The sequence below is a fragment of the Aulonocara stuartgranti genome (assembly GCF_965226115.1).
Source record: "Aulonocara stuartgranti genome assembly, chromosome: 22".
Lineage (NCBI taxonomy): Eukaryota > Metazoa > Chordata > Actinopteri > Cichliformes > Cichlidae > Aulonocara > Aulonocara stuartgranti.
Window position 1 is genome coordinate 25,600,036 of NC_138957.1, and position 18,135 is coordinate 25,618,170.

The 18,135-nt window shown below is 43.0% G+C and overlaps 3 protein-coding genes and 1 long non-coding RNA gene across 4 annotated transcripts; all 4 read left to right on the top strand.

Annotated features, from left to right (window-relative positions):
- Positions 1 to 1,793: 1,793 nt before the first annotated feature.
- limd1b (LIM domains containing 1b) lies at positions 1,794 to 3,438 on the top strand. Its single transcript, XM_082521698.1, has 7 exons — positions 1,794 to 1,841; positions 1,945 to 2,046; positions 2,132 to 2,199; positions 2,302 to 2,364; positions 2,839 to 2,969; positions 3,118 to 3,169; positions 3,272 to 3,438. The coding sequence occupies exons 1-7, from the start codon at positions 1,808 to 1,810 to the stop codon at positions 3,353 to 3,355; spliced, it is 534 nt and encodes a 177-aa protein (XP_082377824.1). The 5' UTR covers positions 1,794 to 1,807; the 3' UTR covers positions 3,356 to 3,438.
- Positions 3,439 to 3,518: 80 nt separating this feature from the next.
- Positions 3,519 to 6,733, top strand: nrm (nurim). The gene is made up of 4 exons (XM_082521697.1): positions 3,519 to 3,718; positions 4,357 to 4,550; positions 4,665 to 4,841; positions 5,682 to 6,733. The coding sequence occupies exons 1-4, from the start codon at positions 3,568 to 3,570 to the stop codon at positions 6,000 to 6,002; spliced, it is 843 nt and encodes a 280-aa protein (XP_082377823.1). The 5' UTR covers positions 3,519 to 3,567; the 3' UTR covers positions 6,003 to 6,733.
- Positions 6,734 to 7,231: 498 nt separating this feature from the next.
- Positions 7,232 to 13,213, top strand: ppp1r18 (protein phosphatase 1, regulatory subunit 18; the record flags this gene model as incomplete). The annotated part of the gene is given in 9 exon segments (XM_082520524.1): positions 7,232 to 7,701; positions 7,980 to 8,934; positions 8,937 to 9,032; positions 9,034 to 10,657; positions 11,224 to 11,577; positions 11,579 to 11,844; positions 11,847 to 11,878; positions 11,880 to 11,939; positions 13,172 to 13,213. Coding segments are annotated over 8 exon segments (3,369 nt in total). The 5' UTR covers positions 7,232 to 7,701; positions 7,980 to 8,039.
- Positions 13,214 to 14,548: 1,335 nt separating this feature from the next.
- On the top strand, positions 14,549 to 17,614 carry LOC309698939. Its single transcript, XR_014274221.1, has 2 exons — positions 14,549 to 14,764; positions 16,697 to 17,614. It is a non-coding gene; the product is annotated as an uncharacterized lncRNA (long non-coding RNA).
- The last annotated feature ends 521 nt before the right edge of the window (positions 17,615 to 18,135 follow it).

Below are 18,135 nucleotides of genomic sequence, written 5' to 3' on the forward strand. Positions count from 1 at the left end.
AGCAGCTGTCAGACGCCCCCTCCCTCCATCCCTCCCCTGCTCCAACTGTAACCGTAGATCCAAAACACGAGCTGCATGAGTTTCTGTTCTTTATCCTCTCTGCGTGGAAGCTAATGGAGACACGCAAGCAACTTTAAATGACCTGCTGTAATACACTTACAATATAATAACAAGCTGTCATTGTCAATTGGAAAGATTAAAGACTTTAAAATAAAAGAGGAGGATTAAGGACCAAATATTAAAGGTTAATAAGTGTAAAGAGCCACTTAAAAAACAAACAAACAGATCTCTATTGTTCAGTTACAACCAGTCGGTGTTTACCTGGTGCAGGTATTTCTGGCTCTTTGGGCGTGTCTGGTTTTAGTGACCGACTTATGAGAGGAAGGTCCTAAGGCTTCCACATGAGGGCAGTATCACAAGACAGATGATCCCAGAAAAGGCTTCACTGCTCCTCCTCAATATTTAAAAATGCACATTTAGGCTGCCAAAATATAAGACTCAGGCATGTACTGTAGTACTTTATTCTTTTGGATTCACTTAAAAGTTGAGCTCTGAAGTTGTTTCTGAAGATATTTGTATTTTTTCCAGTTTCTAAATATTTAGATTACTCATATAAAAACATTCTTATTTATTTCTTTTCTTATTTTCAGTTTTTGATTAAAAAGGAAATCCATTAAGAAGTGCTGAAACTCTCAGCTTTCCTTTAACATCCTTAAAGGGTCATCTTACCATCACCAGCTTGTTTGTTCACTGCACATTTTATACATGTTTTTTATATTTTATACATATTTCTGTACATTGTTACCTGTATATACGAACTTCAGTTGCTTATGTATATAGGTCCACTTTGTGTCTTCCTTCTATATCTTGTGTTCCCCTTGCTATAAAAGCTGTGTAACACCGAAATCTTCTCATCTGTGGGATAATAAAGGTTTATTCTATTCTATTCTATTCTATTCTATTCTATTCTATTCTATTCTATTCTATCAAAATCTTATCTGAGTAAAAGTGGAGATTTTTTTAACCAGCAGGTTTAAAGTAAAAGGAGTTCCTGTGAGTGTTAAATAATAATAATAATAATTATAATTATCAATAAGACTGATGGGAATTTTGCCTACCCTCACATCCTACAATAACACCAACTCTTTGCATGTCCTCCTTCACTCCATATTCAACATCCATTATCCAGTATTCACACATTGTTAGTATGAATGGCTGTTTTTATCTTGTAGCTTATAGTTTTTGCCGTATAAACACGTAGGAGTCAGGTGTTTAAACCAGCATCCTCACAATGTGAGTGCTGTGGTAGGCTGAATGTGCTGCAGGTTCTTTTTCACCTTCAGGCTCCTTCCTCTGCTGCTCTGACACATTTCATCTCTTAGCTTACCCGAGAATACAGTTTTTAAATAGAAAGCTGCTTAGAGCTGAAAGTTCTCACAGTAGCTGCAACAGAAAAACCTAAAAAACCTAAAAAACGGCACTTATTCTTTTTCTAATATGTACTCCACCATTAGACACTTTTAAAAACATTAAACAGCTACTTAAATACTGTATAAGTACAAAATTGAAGTACTTTTACTCGTTTATTTGTGTTTTCGTTCACACAAAACTACTTTCTGTCTAAAGTTTTTCAGCCGCCTCGGAGGAGTCATTTCTTAAGATTTTGCCCTTCAGAGAGCAAAGGCAGAGAGCAAATTCTCATAAACCCAACGAGCAGCTCCTCTTACAGCTGTCTGCACTGCACATAAAATTAGACCTCCAGACAGCCGTGCTGCAGACTCAGAGCAGTGGGCAAACTGGTGCTGAGATGAATCCCAGTTACAGTGACAGTGTTTACTTTGGTAAGAATGGAAAAGACTTAATATTCACCTTTTTTTGGCGGATTAGCCTTTTATTATTCAGACGTGCTGCCAGTTGTTCCATTTATTCTTCATGTTTATTCAGGAACTTGTACAAGATGCAATCAAGCTGTCTACAGAGCAGGTCGAACGTGTCAGGCGATGGGACGTTTATTCCACAGCGCGTGCTTCATCTGCAGCGTTTGCAGTGAGCTCTCCTCGTGTGAATGCTTCTCTGATAGTACAGTGTGATGTATAACGGTCTACATATTTAAGCTTTTGCATGTTTTCAGGTAAAATGCTCAGTGGCAAGCCTTTCTACACAGTGTCAGGGATGATATACTGTGAGGATGACTTTTTGGTAAGTATGTTCTTTTAATAGGTTGTAAAATGACAGATTAACTTTATTGCCTAATCTATTTGGGTGGTGGTGTTTTCCTGGTACTCGTGGTATTTTCTGCAGTTCTCTGGAGTTCATCCATCCCCTGAAGTGTGTAACAGCTGTGGCTTTTTAATCACAGATGTGGTAACTATTAATTTATTTACTTAAACAGTACTGTGAAAAAGCATTTCCCCCCTTCCTGATCTTAGGTTTTTTTTCTATATTTGTCACGCACACATGTTTCAGATCATCAAATACATTTTAATATTAGAAAACGATACACCAAATAAATATGCAGTTTTTAAATTACCTTTTCATTTATTAACGGATTAAAAGCTGTTCAACCTTGCCTGCCCTACATTTGACAACATTTATTTGGGAAAACTAAGTTCATTTAATTTTTTTACACTCAGGCACACACAGGCACACACATAGAAATGTTTTACTCAGGTTATCTTTGGCTAATATTAGAATTTGTTCGATGATCTGAAACATGTAAATGTGACAAATGTGCAAAGAAAATTAAGAAACCAGGAAGGGGTCAAATACTTTTTCTAAGCACTGTGAGTATATGTGTGGTGTCACATGCAAGAAACTGACATTACATTGGATGATCAGATCCTGCAGGCTCGTGGGAAACCCTACCACCCATCCTGCTTTCGCTGTGTCGTCTGCAGACAGAGCCTGGAGGATCAGCCTTTCGCTGTCGACTCACACCGCAGGATCTACTGTGTCAGCGACTACCACAGGTGGGTGTTTTATGTAGCAACAATAGTCCTTTTCAAGAGCAAAGGGGGAAACCCTGCCAGACAGGCTGAACAGGAGAAAACTCACACCTTTGTTGACTTCATGTTTTAACCTCTGTGAACTTTCACTGAAACTTCTTCTCGGTTTCAGGGTCCAGGCTCCCCACTGTGCTGCCTGCAGGTTGCCGATACTCCCAACAGAAGTGAGCTTCACAGAAACTATGCAAAATATTTGATAATTCAATTCACAGCAAATGATTTCACAAAGAAGCACTCTGAGTGCTTTGTTATCTCTTTTTTTTCAGGGATCCACAGAGTCTATTCGAGTGACATCCTGTGACAGAAACTACCATGTAGAGTGCTACAGGCCTGGTGTTAACCTCATTTAACAAAGACAGATTCTGTGATACTTAATAAGATACTCTAATAAAGTCATCCACTCCTGCTATTTGTTTCTCCTTAGTTTTGTGTGTGGATCTGTCTCCTCTGATGCACCTCCACCTGTAGGCAGCATTCGCCGCACACTAGCACCACCTTGTGTCTACATCGGGTACTACAACCACCTCCCATCTCCCGGAACTGTTCGCGATAAGCACTGATAATGGCGTCAGTCACGGTACGTGGCTTGGCTCTCTGCACTACGTCTTTGCTAAACTTTGCGTTTGTTTTCATATCCGGTGCAGATCTCATTCGGTTTGTCTCGTTTCGAGCCATTTACCATAACATCACGGGGGAGACGACACTCTGTCGAGGTAAGTTCCCGTAAGCGGCAGGCGGCCAGGAGCGATTACCAAACACTGGTGGAGGCGATATCTGTAAAACCGTTAAATACCTCATATACTTTTTGGCTATGGAAAAAATTACTGTATAGGTTTATATAAGTATAATTTAACGAATGTTAAATTCATATACGTCATATAGTTCAATTATTACGTTCTCCATATGTGCTGTAAATACCACTGGGCGGCTGTTTAGAACCAGCGCCCGGCTAGCTCAGTCGGTAGAGCATGAGACTCTTAATCTCAGGGTCGTGGGTTCGAGCCCCACGTTGGGCGGTGAGATTTTTTTTTCCTTATGTTTTTTTTAGGGCTGTTTTTATTATTAGGGCTATTTTATTCTGTTTACTAAAACAAAAATTATCATTACGGGCTTAAAAGCATAATTTGCTTATCGCCAATATCAAATATCGACCAAATGGCGAGTGTTTGAAAGCTGATTTCGGGTGAGCAGGAATACTGGGTTTGTTAATTAGATTAATTAGCTATTCGTGGTAACGTTCGATTTTCTGTTTTGTTTTTTGTTTTTTTGTGGCATTTTCAATGAGTGCTTAGGATTAGGATTGCCGTCAATGTTAAAGTGACGTTTTTTCCTCTGATTCCCCATGGCTAAGACTCCATACCATGGTCGGTGGCCCTGCGGGACAGCTCTGTTCTGAGGGCTCTTGCTGTGGATCTGGGGCTCCTGGCCCTCTTCATCGTGCAGCACAGCCTGCTGGCCTGGCTGCCTGTCAAACAGGCCCTGCAGTCAGTGCTGGGGCCCCTCAACAGGACAGCATATTGCTTCACCACAGCACTCGCCCTCCAGGTACAGCAGCGCCCTTTCTCTGAGTGTTTACTGTCACATAGAAGCATAACTTACTCCTACCTTAGTGTTAATCACACCTTTCAGTGTGCATCATTGCTCTGTTTCCTGTGTTAGATCTTGATGCGGTACTGGCAGCCTGTGACTAACGCCCCCTGCCTGTGGTCAGTGCGTCAGGCACCCTGGAGTGTCTGGTTCCCCCTGCTCTGCTTCTCGCTGCACTTCCTCTGTTGGGCCATCATCTGCAGCATCCTCATGATCTTTGATTACCCAGAACTACTGGGCATCAAGCAGGTAGGGATCAAAAACAAATGCACATGTTTGTGCTTTCAGATGCTGGAAAATCAGAGGTTGCTCAACTAAAAATACTAAAAAAAATCTATGATTACAGTTTGCTTTATTTGTGGTTGTTGATTACTGCTTGGTTAGTTGGTGTTCCTTAAAAGAATTAATTAACACCACTTTAAAATATCGTGCTGTTAAACAACAAGAAGCAAATGGATATTTACTGCACATATGCTCCCTGGCCGTTTCATTAGGTACAGCTTTTCAACTGGTCAATAACAAAAATATCTAATCAGCCAATCACATGGCAGCTCAGTGCTTGTAAGCATGTAGACATGAGCAGCTGACCTGCTGAAGTTCAAACTGAGCATCACATGGGGAGGAATTTCAAGGTTTTAATTTTCAGCACCCATCAGTATGAATCACAACCCTAATCAGAGTTTTCACTGTTGTGGCTGAGCAGGACTGAAAGATTTTACTGCAGTGAGAACTGAACCTCCGTCCCCAAATGTAAAGGCTCTCCTCCAGTAAAGCAGTGCTAGTGTGGTGCCAGTATTGCCTTGGTGCACACATTTTGATAATTTTTGAAAACCAGCGGTTATTAACATCTATATGTTTCACCTGTCACCTGGTGCTCTGGGCCTAACTCCGTATTTAATGACTCTGACCCTTTCCACCACCATCTTATAATTACATTTTTAATGAAATGCCCTTTTAATAAATCAATAGAGATTACAATACTGACCCAAGTAATCTGCATTACTTAGATCAGTAACTTCGGTGCTCCCGGAGGAGAGCGTGTGTATGGGCATGAATAAACTCCATTTACTGACTAACCTCCTCCCTCAGGTGTATTACGACTGTCTCGGATTGGGGGACCCCCTCTCTCACAAGTCGCCCCGTGCTCAGCGCCTCCTGTCCCACCTGCGCCACCCGGTGTGCCTGGAGCTGGGTGTGGTGCTGTGGCTCCTGCCGGCCTTATCCCTGGACAGGCTCCTGCTGGCGGGGGCTCTGTCGGCCTACCTGGCTCTGGCGCACTCTCTGGACAAACAGGATTTAGCCTACCTGTGTGTGCAGCTCAACAGTAAGATGCAGCTCTTTGCGCAGCCACACGGAGGCAGCGCCGACGCCATGCCCAACGAGGACACTGACGACCACAAGAAGAAGTGAAGCAGAGGTCTTCCCAGTGCTTTGATCTGAATCTGTCATAAATAATGTTTTAAAACTGACTACAAAAGAGTTTCTGTAGGCCTCTTGAGCCTGATGTCTGCTGATTTTGTCATTTCAAATGTATTTTATTACAGTTTATGCCATCATGTGAAAACACAGCCGCCCCCCCTGCTCGTACAGAGGTGTCACTTTTCTTAAAACTACTAATTTTGATACAATTAGGTTGAAACATTTTTATACTGAATATTTTTTAATACATGAAATTGTTTTACTGTATAGTCTTACTGGCTGTTACAGTGCCCAAGACAAGTACATTAACACTGTGTTTCTCTGGAAGCTAATTTCAGGTTTATCTTTCCTTTGAAAACTGACGTTTCACTGAGATTTTACACTGGTAAAAGCTTTTTTCTTTTTCTGCTCTGTGACAGAACAAAGTGACAATGTTTCTGCTACAATGAATGTATCTCCTTCAAAGCTTTTCCTCGATGGTGAGATCAAACCGATTGTTTAAAGACGTGAAGCTGAACGTATCGAACAAACTACTTTTAACGTTTATCATGCTTGATAAATAAGGTATTATCAAGGCAGCCAGTATTAGTATTAGTGGATTCTGTAATGTCTCATTTGGTATGTTTTTTTACACTAATGTTTTCCCCATGTGTGCCTTACTGTAATTACCGTGACAGCTTTCAGTATTTTTAAAAACATGTTCAATAAAAGTGGAAAGTTCACTTGTCCTGGTAAATTGTGTCTGTTTTTTAGGTTTATTTTTTATTTTTATGAGTCAAGTTTTAAGAGTTTAAGGAGCAGATGTTTGATTTAAATTGTTGTTTGTTTGTTTTTATTTAATTTTAAAGCTGATATATCACAGATGAACTACAGCTTTAATAACCGAGCCAGAAGATGTTTTTTTGTTGTTGTTTTTATTTTATTTTACAGGGTATAGATCGATATATATGCTCACTGGCCAACTTATTGGGTACACCTGAGGGATTTTTGTAATTAGGGGAAAGTTTCATATCCATCTAAACGCTCTCGTGTTGATGAATATGAATAAACATGAATAACATTTTTGACTGTATGTTTTCTATCAGAGACGCTAGAAAATAATTTTTAAAAATAAAAATGCGAATAATCAGCAATGAAGATATTCCGGTAGTTTGGGGTACACACCTCTGTCAGTGGAGCTGATCGTGTTTGATCTGCTTCAATCAAGTCCCGCTGCAGCTCTGCATGCTGACACCACATCCCGTTTCACCGCCCTCCACCTCCACCGCTTTACCAATTAACCCTGCGGGACGCGGGGGTGAGCAAAGGCGGGGGAGGGCTGGTTGGTGGCCGGGCAGACGGCTGTGTGCTTTAAACGCCTTTTCTTAGGTCCGACAATATGGTGTGTGCCACTAAACTCTCCAGAGGGAATTGAATGTAATTATCGGATTAGAGCGCTGCAGCTCTCGAGCTGGAAATATTTACAACCGCACGGAGGACGGAGGTTTTTCTGCTCTGATGTCCACTCAGGTCCCGATATCGTTTGACTGGGTCACTGATCATTTTTAAAAGTTGGGTTTTGACAGGACAGATTAATCTGTTCGTTACAGGCAAAGGAGGTTTTCCATGGTGGAGTAGACCGCTTTACGCACAAGTGGAGATGTAAAGTCGGGGTGGATGCAGTGATATTTTTGCCAAAACAAGAGTTTGGGTGAGTTATATTCCGAATTTTCATTAAATATGTTACAACTGAGGTTATGCATTATGTGCTGCGAGTTAATTCGATTACATGTGCTCTTTTATTATCCTTTAACATGAACAGATAAATAGACTGCACTGTCAAACGTGTGCTTTAATGCCTACTTGGATGTAAATTAAACCTGCTAACATGTTACCATGAGGTGTAGTTGTTCCTCGGCTTTATGTGGCAAAACTTCCATTTTTGCATGTTTATTAGAAAGAAAATTGATAATATTTTATTCTTTGCAGAGGATTCCCAGAGGCTCTGAAGAGGAACCGTTTTATCCAAAAGTGGGCACCTTTTCTGTTATGTCTGTTTCCTCTCTGCCAGAATGGAAACAACTCCTTCTGGAGAAAAAGAGGAGAGAAGAGGAGGAGCGAGAGAGGAGGGAAAAAGAGGAGGAGGAGAAGTTTGCCAGCATGCCAGCTTGGAAGCGAGGGATCATCCAGAGAAGGAAGGCGAAGCAGGAGTATGTGGGTGACAGGGAGAAGGAGAGAGACGGCTGTCTGCTGCAAGTGGATGTCAGATCTCCTTCTGATGGTCTGAGTGACACAGACAGCTTCGTAACAGTTAATCTGGGAAGCGAACTGTCGCTCAGTCCAGATCCAGGCCAGTGGCTGGATGCAGATCCCAAACTAGTGAGCCAGGTGTCTGTAGAAACAATAGTTCCAGTCCATGAAAATCCATTTATTCTCACGCAGAGTGCATGGAGGAAGAGCAGGGATGGAGAAACAGGGAACGAGCCAGAAGTTAAGGAGAGAGATAAATTAAGCCCCAGGAGTCAAGATGGGGAGCTGGGGAGAGGACGAGATATAGAGCTGAAAAAAGAGAGGTTTAGGGACTTGAGTGAGGGGAGGGAAAAAGACAGGAGCAGGGATAGGAGTCAAGGAAGAGAAAGAGAGAATAGCAGGGAGGGGTGTGAAAAGGAAAAAAGCCAGCTGAAGGAGTTGGTTAAGGATGCAGTCAGGGAGCAGGAATTTCTTAAAGTTAGAAAAGACACAGAGGAAAAAGAAACCCCTTCACCCACTTCTTCGCTTTCCCCTCTTATTCCGTGTCTTCGGACCATCAGAGCTGACAATATCATCATCATCGAGCAGGACAGGAAGGGCAGCGATGAGAGAAAGGGTAGATGGAGGGAGGCAGAGCGGGAGAAGCTCGAGGAGGACCAGCCGGGGAAGAAAGGGGTGAAGATGGACCTAAGGGAGATCTGGCTGGAGGAGGGAGTGTCACTGAGATCCGAGCCTCTGAAGTTCTTATTATACAGCCCTCAACCTGCCCTGAAGAAAGGAGTGCAGGGGGGGAAAGGGAGAGAGGATGGGGAGATGAAGGGCAGCATGGATGCAAGAAAGGAGAGCATAGGCAGGGAGCTGAGAACAGATGTGTCCTGGCTGAGAGAGAAAGAAAAGGAGAAACCATGGGGCCAGGCAACAGTTATTAATAAAGACAGCAGAAAGGACAGCTTGGATGATAATGTTTTTGTGGAGAGAGGAGGGAGGGTCAGTCAGCTGCTGAGTAAATTTGGAGAGCACCCCAAGCCTCCATCCCGATCCAAAAGCTCCGATAATTTCCTTGAGCCAGGGAGGAGAAAATACTCAGGAGATCAGGATGAGCAGCAGTCCGAGGAGAGGAAGGCAGATGGAAAGAATACGCTGCTAAAAGGTGTCCCAAAACGCTCGTTTAGCTTCTCCGATCGAGTCATCTGCGCTAAGGAGAATGGGATAGGTGACGAAGGGTTTTACGAGAGAAAAATTCGTGAGAGGATTCACTCAGAGAGCATGGCGCCATGGGTAGATGTAGCTGCCTTAAGGAGGGAAACCACATCGAAGATGGGGTGTGCACTACTTCTAGAGAGAGACAGATTGGGAAAGCACAGAGTAAAAACCGAAGACTTTGGTATACAGCTTAAGAAAGTCGAATTTGTTGACAGGAGGGCCGCGGAGAAGGTCGGCGATGCAGACGGGGATGTGGGGTTCACGGTGGCCTCAGTTAAAAACACGGAGGGAATATCATTTGGTAGGAGAGTGCCGATTAGGCAGGATGGGAAAGCAAGAGCTGACAGAGAGGTGAAGCGACCGGCAGGTGAGAAGAGTTTAGAAAGGGAGGTGAATGTAGACAAAGATTCAGAGGGAGGGGGAGAGATTGAGGTGAAAGTTTGTGAGAAAACAGATTCTCAAAGAGAGGATGGACTAGAGAGCTCACCCGAAACAAGCAACGTTGATGCTGAGAGTCACTGCAGACATGATTTGGCTTTTACTGAGTGCTCCAGTTTAGGCTCTACAATTCCAGACAGGGCCCTCCATAAAGGTGCAGACTGGAGACTACAAGGACCTTACCTAACACAGTCTGTTTTATCCCCACATACTGAGGATCTAATAAGTAAAATAGAAAAAATAGGAGACACAACCTTTTATAGCAACAAAGACAGCAAAGAGGAGGTGCAAGCAGCAGGATCAGAAAACCTCAGTTATGATCCGACCCCCAGATCTCCGAAAAGGAGCGCACTCACCGGGAACCCTCCAGGCCCCGTGGAGATTCAGATTCCCAGGACTGTGTTTTATGTTGCAGAAGAAGTGGTGGAGAAAATAAAGCCCGGGTGTCAACGCAGCGAGGGGCAAGACTGTCATGGAGGTCGACAGGTCGAGAGGAGGGATAGCTGGAGGATTGGGAAGCCCTTAAGCCGCATAGAGTCTCTGCGAGAGAAAATCAGACAGAGAGAGCTGGAGAAACAGCGACAGGGTGAAGCTGCAGAGATTAATGCTACTCAGACAGCGGGGGACAGGTACGAGGAGAGGGGAACTGAAATAGAAAAACAGTGGAGCTACAGCACACATGCAGAAGAGGCCGGCCGAAACAGAGCAGGGACAGGAAGAAGCAGCGCCAGACATCCGCGGCTGCGTTTGACGTCACGCAGGAAGTCGGCGTGTTGAAAACCTGCCCTCAGCTTCCTGTTTCTGTCCTACTGTCACAAACTGTCAGAGGAGAGGAAGTGACAAGCGAATGTACCGCCAGGGCCTCCGAAGCTACCTCCGAAGCCCTCCAGATATCTGAGGATGAGGACGACCCAGTGAAACATGTAGAAGAGCCCACAAAGGCGCGACTGGGGCCGAAACGCAAGCACAGAAGAACAGGAGGAGGAGGAAGGAGCTCTCCTGAGGAGGAGGTAGAGGAATACACATCACCTCTCGATTCTACACAATCTCTCTCTCCTCCTTCGCCGCCTCTTCCCAACTCTCTCGCAGCCATGAGTCGGATCTACAACTTGGAAACCGTGGGTTCGAGGTCGGGCTTGTATTTGAGGGACAGGACAGTGGACATCTCATCGTCTGTGCACCTTGTTAAAGTCAAGCCAATCATATCAACTCACAGCAGGGGGACAACAAAGCATTTACAGGCGATGGCATTAGTGGGGTTCAGACAATACAGCAGCAGATTGAGCAGTTTCAGCTGAAAGAGCAGGAAGCGCAAAACTCTTCGTCAAATACCTCCCTGAAGGACAGAGACGAAGGGGCAACAAAGAGTGTTAAAGCAACAGAGAAAGGACAATTTTGGATCGCAGATAAAGGACGACCTCAAAGCACATCAGATAAAGGACGATGTTAAAACCCAGGAGAAGGATCAGGAAACACCAGACCTCAACCCCAAAGTGTCTTCTCATCACGCTTGTTCTCCCACACCTCAGGCCAAAACAAACTATCACAGTCACCCCCTCATATCTCAGGACCCAATCCCCAGACGACTCCCTGAAAGCCACAGATTGTGCCCGACCCCGGCTTCTTCCCCAAGCTCGCCATCTCCTGCCCAGTCTCCGAGTGTGTCTCCGTCACCCACCCAGACACCTGTGCTCTTCTATCAGGAGTGCCTCCGGGGGCCAAGTGAAGCGAGGCGCCACCATCACAGTCACACCAAAAAGGGCAACGGGAGCCGCAGCACGGCCCTCGGCGTCCACATCAACCCCAGCGAAGACCCCACACCAGCAGCAGCAGACTAGACGGGTGTCAACCCCCGCAAAGACACCACCACAGCAGCAGCAGGGCCAAACAGTGTCAACCTCCACGAAGACAACACCACAGCAGCAGACCCAGACAGCCCCCGCTGTGACTGAGCCGGGGAAGAAGAATATCCAACTGTGGAGGAAATTGTGGTGATCTGGTGGATATCAGAACCTGGAGAAGTCGTGTGTGGTCAAGAATAGAGGGACCCCAAAAAAGGTGAGTGGAAACTGTGTTGTTACTTTGTTACTTGTTTTAACATGTCCCCACATGCTTTCTAAAGTTTATCAGACATACACCAACGTTTATCACCTGCTGTCACCTGCACGATGGGCCTCGCCATCAAGCCTTTTCACCAGAGAACATCCCTTTCCACTGAGTACAGTTGCAGGACCGGACCTAAGCTGGTTAAGGCTTTATGACACGACATCTTGATTCTTAGCCATGAGAGTCCTCAAGTGATCTCCTTTGCCATTTGCTTATGCGGTCTCGTGCTGTGCAGATTTTTGACTTTCATCCTGTGATAACGGTTTCTACATATCACACTTTACACACTTAAGTAAAATTGTATTTGGGTGATTTATTATCATTAAAAAGAAGCATGCAAACCCACAGATGGATAAAGGAAAGTGCTTGATGATTGGTGTTAACTGGACTCACTCATATGCTTCATAGTCATCTGCAGAGACGGTTGACAGTAATGTTGCAGGATTCACTGGAGAGAAAAAAAGCTAAATAGGAAGCCGCAGTGACAGACATCCTCTCTCTATATAATTTTTTTTTTTTGCATTTTCTCTACCTACATAACATGACCTTTTATCTCTGTGAATACATGCGATACCACACCTGCGTCCACAGTGGACCTGTCAAATTAATTTTCCTGGAGTTCATGTTAAATGTTCTGTTTCCTCTTTTTAACTTCTGTGAATCCGAGCAGGAGGGGGAAGGCAGAGTTGCTAAGCAGGGCAGCAAATTTTTTTTTTTTCACCATCCTGTAATGATAAATCTGGCTGTATTGACAGTTTTCACTGCCTATTAGAAGAATGTGATTGGTGGTAACCCCCTTCAGTCTGCTTCCTCGTTCCCTTGTACCAGTTCAGTTGTTTCTGTTGAGTCAGCTTCTCACACAAATCTCCCTTGTGTTTTCTTGGCTGTGTCCTAGGCATTGGTAGTTAGACCAGAGTCTTGGCAGACAGTTTTTGACCACGCTGCCCTCCCACTGTATACAGCTGACAGCAGGCCGCCAACTACGAGCTCGATGTGCGTGAGATGGGAAAGAAAGCGAGGCAGGGTTTTGCAGACAGATCAAAGGGCGGCTCACTGGCAGAGAAGTCGCAAGGAAGGAAAACTGACATTTTTGACAGTCATACTGAGAGGATTAAAGTCTTGTTATTTGGTCTGATAGAAACTCCCTGTCACGCTGCATGTTTTTGCTCACTTCCTCTTTTAAGACTTCCTCCAAGCACGACAAAGAGCCTGACACAGGGAAGTGACGCGGTGCCCATTTTTAAATTGCCAAATGCGACTCTGATGCTCAACTGTTACATTACCGGACCACCTGTAACCTAAAGCATGAAAATGAAAGTTCCCAAATAGCATTACTGTGGCCTTTAATTAGATAAATAATCATGCATTCTCTGCATGCATCTCTATAATAAGTTGTGTAATCCCTGCCTGCATGTGTAAGCACCGCCCTCCTTAGCCTCTGTGAGTGATGACCACTGAGTGATTCTCTGACCACCTGTCGCTCTCACGTTGATGCCCTACAGACAGTTTGACGTCAGGCTTCCTTCCCTTCCCCCCTCCAAGCCACGCCATCATGTCACAGGGCAAGAGGCTCATCTGCTATCTCATCTAAGTTTTCTTTTCATATGTGCACTTTTTTTTTGTTTTCTAGCATAAAATATGTCCAGAAGTGGTAGATATCCTTCTTTATGCTGCTAAGATGTGGCCTTAAACATGGCTGTCACATGTTATCAAATGGAGCAGTGCACTTTTGAGAATCTGAAGTCAAGTATTACTTGATAAACTTTCTTCTTTATGGCTCTTTTTTTTGCTCTTTTCCCATCCCTGTGTCGCCGGGTGCCTCTGCTGTCCCGCTGTGCCTGGGTTAATCGGGTTCAGGGAGGAAGGATTAGCCTACTGTGCCTCAGCATGCCAGCTTCTCTAACCCAGAGCTGTTTTGTGCTCCGTCCACATTTAGTGCAAAGCCGTTATCGTGCACATCACGTCTGCGCTTCTGGGTGTGTTTGCTGCACGTTCAGGCTTCAGAGCTGAGATGCTGTCGTTATAAAACGTGCTGTGTGGGGATGCGCTGGCGTTTTTACACCACACCGGCCTTCGAATAAACAAACTCAAACACCCGTCAGGCCAGGCGGGGGCCTTGTTCTCCTTTTCAGCAGTTTAAGAGAAGTGGCAAACCAAAACTTCAGTTTCAGCTTCTTAGGCTGAATACGCATCAGAATTAGTTATCAATGAGTGCACGAAGGGTTCAGCCAGTAAGTCCTTCTACAGACGGTGTATTTCTGCTGTGTTAAGCCCCGTGCTGTCACTTAAAATTACACTGACAGCATCAAAACCTCGTTGACACTGAAACCTTCTCCAGATCTGCAGTGTGTTTACATGACGAACAAACAGCTTGCTAAAGGAACACCAACATTTTCCCTGTAATAACCCCACTTTTACTGCAGCATTACTGCAAATCCGTAATGTGAAGGTTTTTGCTACAATACTATATTTTTTAACAAGCATGTAAAACCGTAAATATTAGCTTAAATGTAATTCATCAAAAGCATAACCACGCCTTTCTGTATTCACTTTTGCAGGGGAAGGTGTGTTTTAATGAGGTCAAGCTGGAGCAGGTGTGTGAGTACCCATCGGAGGCCCTCATGCAGTTCTTCAATCCCCACTCTCAGGACCTGGGGAGCGCGGAGAGGCTGCAGGATGAGGAGGTGCAGGAGGAGCAGGGTGACAGGGAGGGGGGGGCGGTCGTGGTGAAGAATACGAGGAGTACGGGAACTGCAACGGGACCGCGTGTAATAGATGTGAGTCACTTACCCCCACGGCTCAGAAAACATAACGTTTAGTGAGGTCTTTTTCGGCCTTACTGACACCCTGATAAACTCTGTGGGTTTGGATTTCATGAAAGATAACATGCTGAATTTTGGTTTATGGTCAGAAGAAGGCTGAGTGCCTCAAGATAAGGCTTGAGCTTGTCTTATAACTCGCAAATCCCAAACCAACAATGTATTGATCCTAACAAGAAAGCCTGACATTATGCTTCTTCATTGTTTACCACTGACATAAAATTCATGATGTTTCCTCAGTAGGAAAAGAATGGGCACTGTAGTTTTTCTGAGAGACTCCAAATGTGTACAAATTCACAAATAAAAATACTTGTGTGCTAAAAACCACAGTGCCCAGCTTTTTAGGAAATTTCTGAAGGAAAAATGGTGACTAAATGTCTCTTCAGTAATGTAAAGATGTCTTTATATGAGTCTGAAACCAGATGCTCATTTGTTAATGTTTTGTCAGTCACATGTTGTTACCACAGGTGATGGTCCCTTCTGTAGCATCAGTTTGTTCAGAGCCATGTAATAACAAGATTAGTTATTGTAGGGTGACCAACCGTCCTCTTTTCACTGGACATGTCCCCTTTTCATGTTCTGTCCGGTGCGTCTGGGGGGGATTTTCGAGATTGATTAAAATGTCCGGGTTTTCCTATATTCAGACAGAGGACCCATGTGTGACGTGATTCCCGAACTGCTGCTTTGTGAGCGCTTGTTCTGCGCTCACAGATGGGACAGACAGCACGCAGCAATGCGCCTAATGATGTTTAAAAGATCCCAAAGCGCAAGTGCATCTTTTCAGACGAACTGCAAAAGAAATTTCCCTCGTACCGACCCAGTACTGGTAATTTTTCTTATGCAGATGAGGCGTTATTTCTGTACCATTATTTAATTCCAGAGGCTTTTAAGTTATTTTTTTGCACTTGTTGACTTGCAAAAGCCTCTATGACATATTTTATTTTGACAATTCATTAACCACACAGAGAAGGCATCGTTTAAATATGTTAAATATATTTCTTTAAGCAAGTTCTTCATGAGTAGCCAAGTGTCCTCTTTTTTGGAAATCAAAATATGGTCACTCTAAGTTATTGTTCTATTAAAATAACATACATACACATTCCTTGTAATATTGTTCGTCCATGTTTGCTGAATTACTACCCTTAGCATTTTGTCGCCAATATTTACATAATATTATTAAATAAGATTTACTGAAGGGGCAAAAAGGCTTTTCAATTTAGCTAGCTGCTAGCTTTGCTGCTAAGGGGAGAGTGACGTTAAAAATATACATTTCTAAACATTTAATAAATGCTGGCAGGTCATTCTTCTGTACTGGAGACATGTATATTTCTCCTGTCACTGTTGTGGATTTTACATAATTTCCCTAGAGTTATTGAAAAATGTTTCTAGGAGTTATTGTGCAAACTAGCAGTTAGCACACTAGCTGCTAGTCAGCACATCTGTTAGCTTGGTTGCTAACCTAGCAGTATATCATTTTTGTTTAGTTTTTTTTTTTTTTTTTTAATATATGAACTGTCTGCAAGGGTAGTTAGTCCAACAGAAGAGAAGGTTAAATGAAGGTTAGAAAATATAGGAAATAAAAATATACCTTAACTGTACAAACTGACCAAATTTGAATATCTTGTAAACAGCAGCTGGTTGGAAATGAGGGCAAGCTTGGTAAAATGAAACTTTTGCAAATAAAAATTACAAAGAAATGGTTAAGATTTTTAAATTCAATGCTACTGTAAATACCAGAGAGCAAATGGAAAGGTAAAATTGCATTTATGGCTCTCACAAAGCTATAAATGTTACCTTTGGTGAATGGGAATACCTCAAAATACAAACTAAAATGACATAAAGATCCTAGATTCACCATATTTACCTTCCATCTCTGTCTCTATTTTTCAGATGAGTCTTGCCCTCGATAGAAGCCAGTCACCTTCGCCAAAATTACCCATCTGATGAGGTCACCACCATTTTATTGAACAATAATGTTGTTTTTTGGTCTGTTTTGATCATTTTTTAATTGTGTTTGTCATTACTTGTGGTGTTTTGTTTTCTCTAGTATCAGGATGAATAAGGGACCAAATAATTGTGTTTACTTCACGGATAAAGTCACCTAGTTTATTTTCAGGGAAACTGAGGGAAAGTGACATGAATGTAGTAGCACGTAACCCCTCAGCGGTGCACTGCTGGGTGATGAAGGATCACTTGTCTATGCAATATAATGAAACAGATAAGAGTTATATTTTCTAGGTAATATATATATATATGATAGTTTCTTTTATGTTAATGTCCTTCTTAATTTAAGTCAGCACTGCCTCATCACAGAAAAAGAAGAACTCTTGATGTTTGTATCATCTGACTTCATGTGCCTGCTGGAATTGCCCATACAGATGATCTGAAGATCTGTTAATGTGTTTTGCTTGAAGCCTTTCAGAAAACGCTCCTCTCAGCAGGTGTTATGTGTTGCATGAACGGGTTTTGGTGCAATGTGTGAGGTGATGAAAGTTTTAATTGTTTTTAAATTGGAGTTAAATGGAATTTTATTGTTGCATGAACAACCGCTGTGCAAAGAATGGTTTTGTATTGTTATTTTTCTCGGGTGGAGGTGGAGACTGAGAGGAAGTCCCTGAGAGGACAAAGAGCAAACTGAAACTTCATATTACAGCTGATATCTGACTTTCAGCTGTGCACCATTTATAATCTTATTATCTTTTGTAATTGAGCGTTTTGATTGGTAAAAGAAGTTGCAAATTCTGTGATTCTGTGATTGAAGAACCTGACTTCAAAAGAAAAAAAACTAATAAACATTACTGAAAAGTGTGTTGGCTCCTCTTTTTTTGTCTGGATACAAACAGACTTTTTATCTGCTTTTCCGTGTCCAATCGCAGTGGTTCCCCTCAAAATGTTCTCAGGAAATCAATTACAATATCGCCTACATAAATACATAAGTTAATAAAAATATAGTATTAAGCATTTTGCTCAGTAAATAATCTCCTCTGTTTCACTTTACCTATGCTGGAGTTTCCAGTTGTATCACATGAGCTTGATAACAAATTTCACACTTTTCTCAATGCTGTAATTTCATTTTCATTTGGATTACACTCACTTGCTCCTTTGGTGTTAGTACTAGTGCCAGCACCTAGTTAGACCCCCTTTTTGCCTTTAGGACTGCCTTAATTCTTTCACTCAGTTGAGTTTGCACATCAGTGATGAGCTTTATGATATGGTCAGTAGATGGATACACTGTGGTCATAAAGGGACGGACATGGTTAGGAATAATGCTCAGGTAGACTGTGGTGTTTACATGATTCTCACAGTACCAAAGAACACAAAGTGGACCA

Excerpts from the sequence above, each read along its gene's own strand:
- nrm (XM_082521697.1), top strand. The coding sequence starts at position 3,568 with ATGGCGTCAGTCACGGTACGTGGCTTGGCTCTCTGCACTACGTCTTTG. Across the intron at positions 3,719-4,356 it reads GGAGACGACACTCTGTCGAG|ACTCCATACCATGGTCGGTG; the intron begins GTAAGTTCCCGT and ends CCCATGGCTAAG. Across the intron at positions 4,551-4,664 it reads CCACAGCACTCGCCCTCCAG|ATCTTGATGCGGTACTGGCA; the intron begins GTACAGCAGCGC and ends TTCCTGTGTTAG.
- limd1b (XM_082521698.1), top strand. The coding sequence starts at position 1,808 with ATGAATCCCAGTTACAGTGACAGTGTTTACTTTG. Across the intron at positions 1,842-1,944 it reads CAGTGACAGTGTTTACTTTG|GAACTTGTACAAGATGCAAT; the intron begins GTAAGAATGGAA and ends ATGTTTATTCAG. Across the intron at positions 2,365-2,838 it reads GCTTTTTAATCACAGATGTG|ATCCTGCAGGCTCGTGGGAA; the intron begins GTAACTATTAAT and ends TTGGATGATCAG.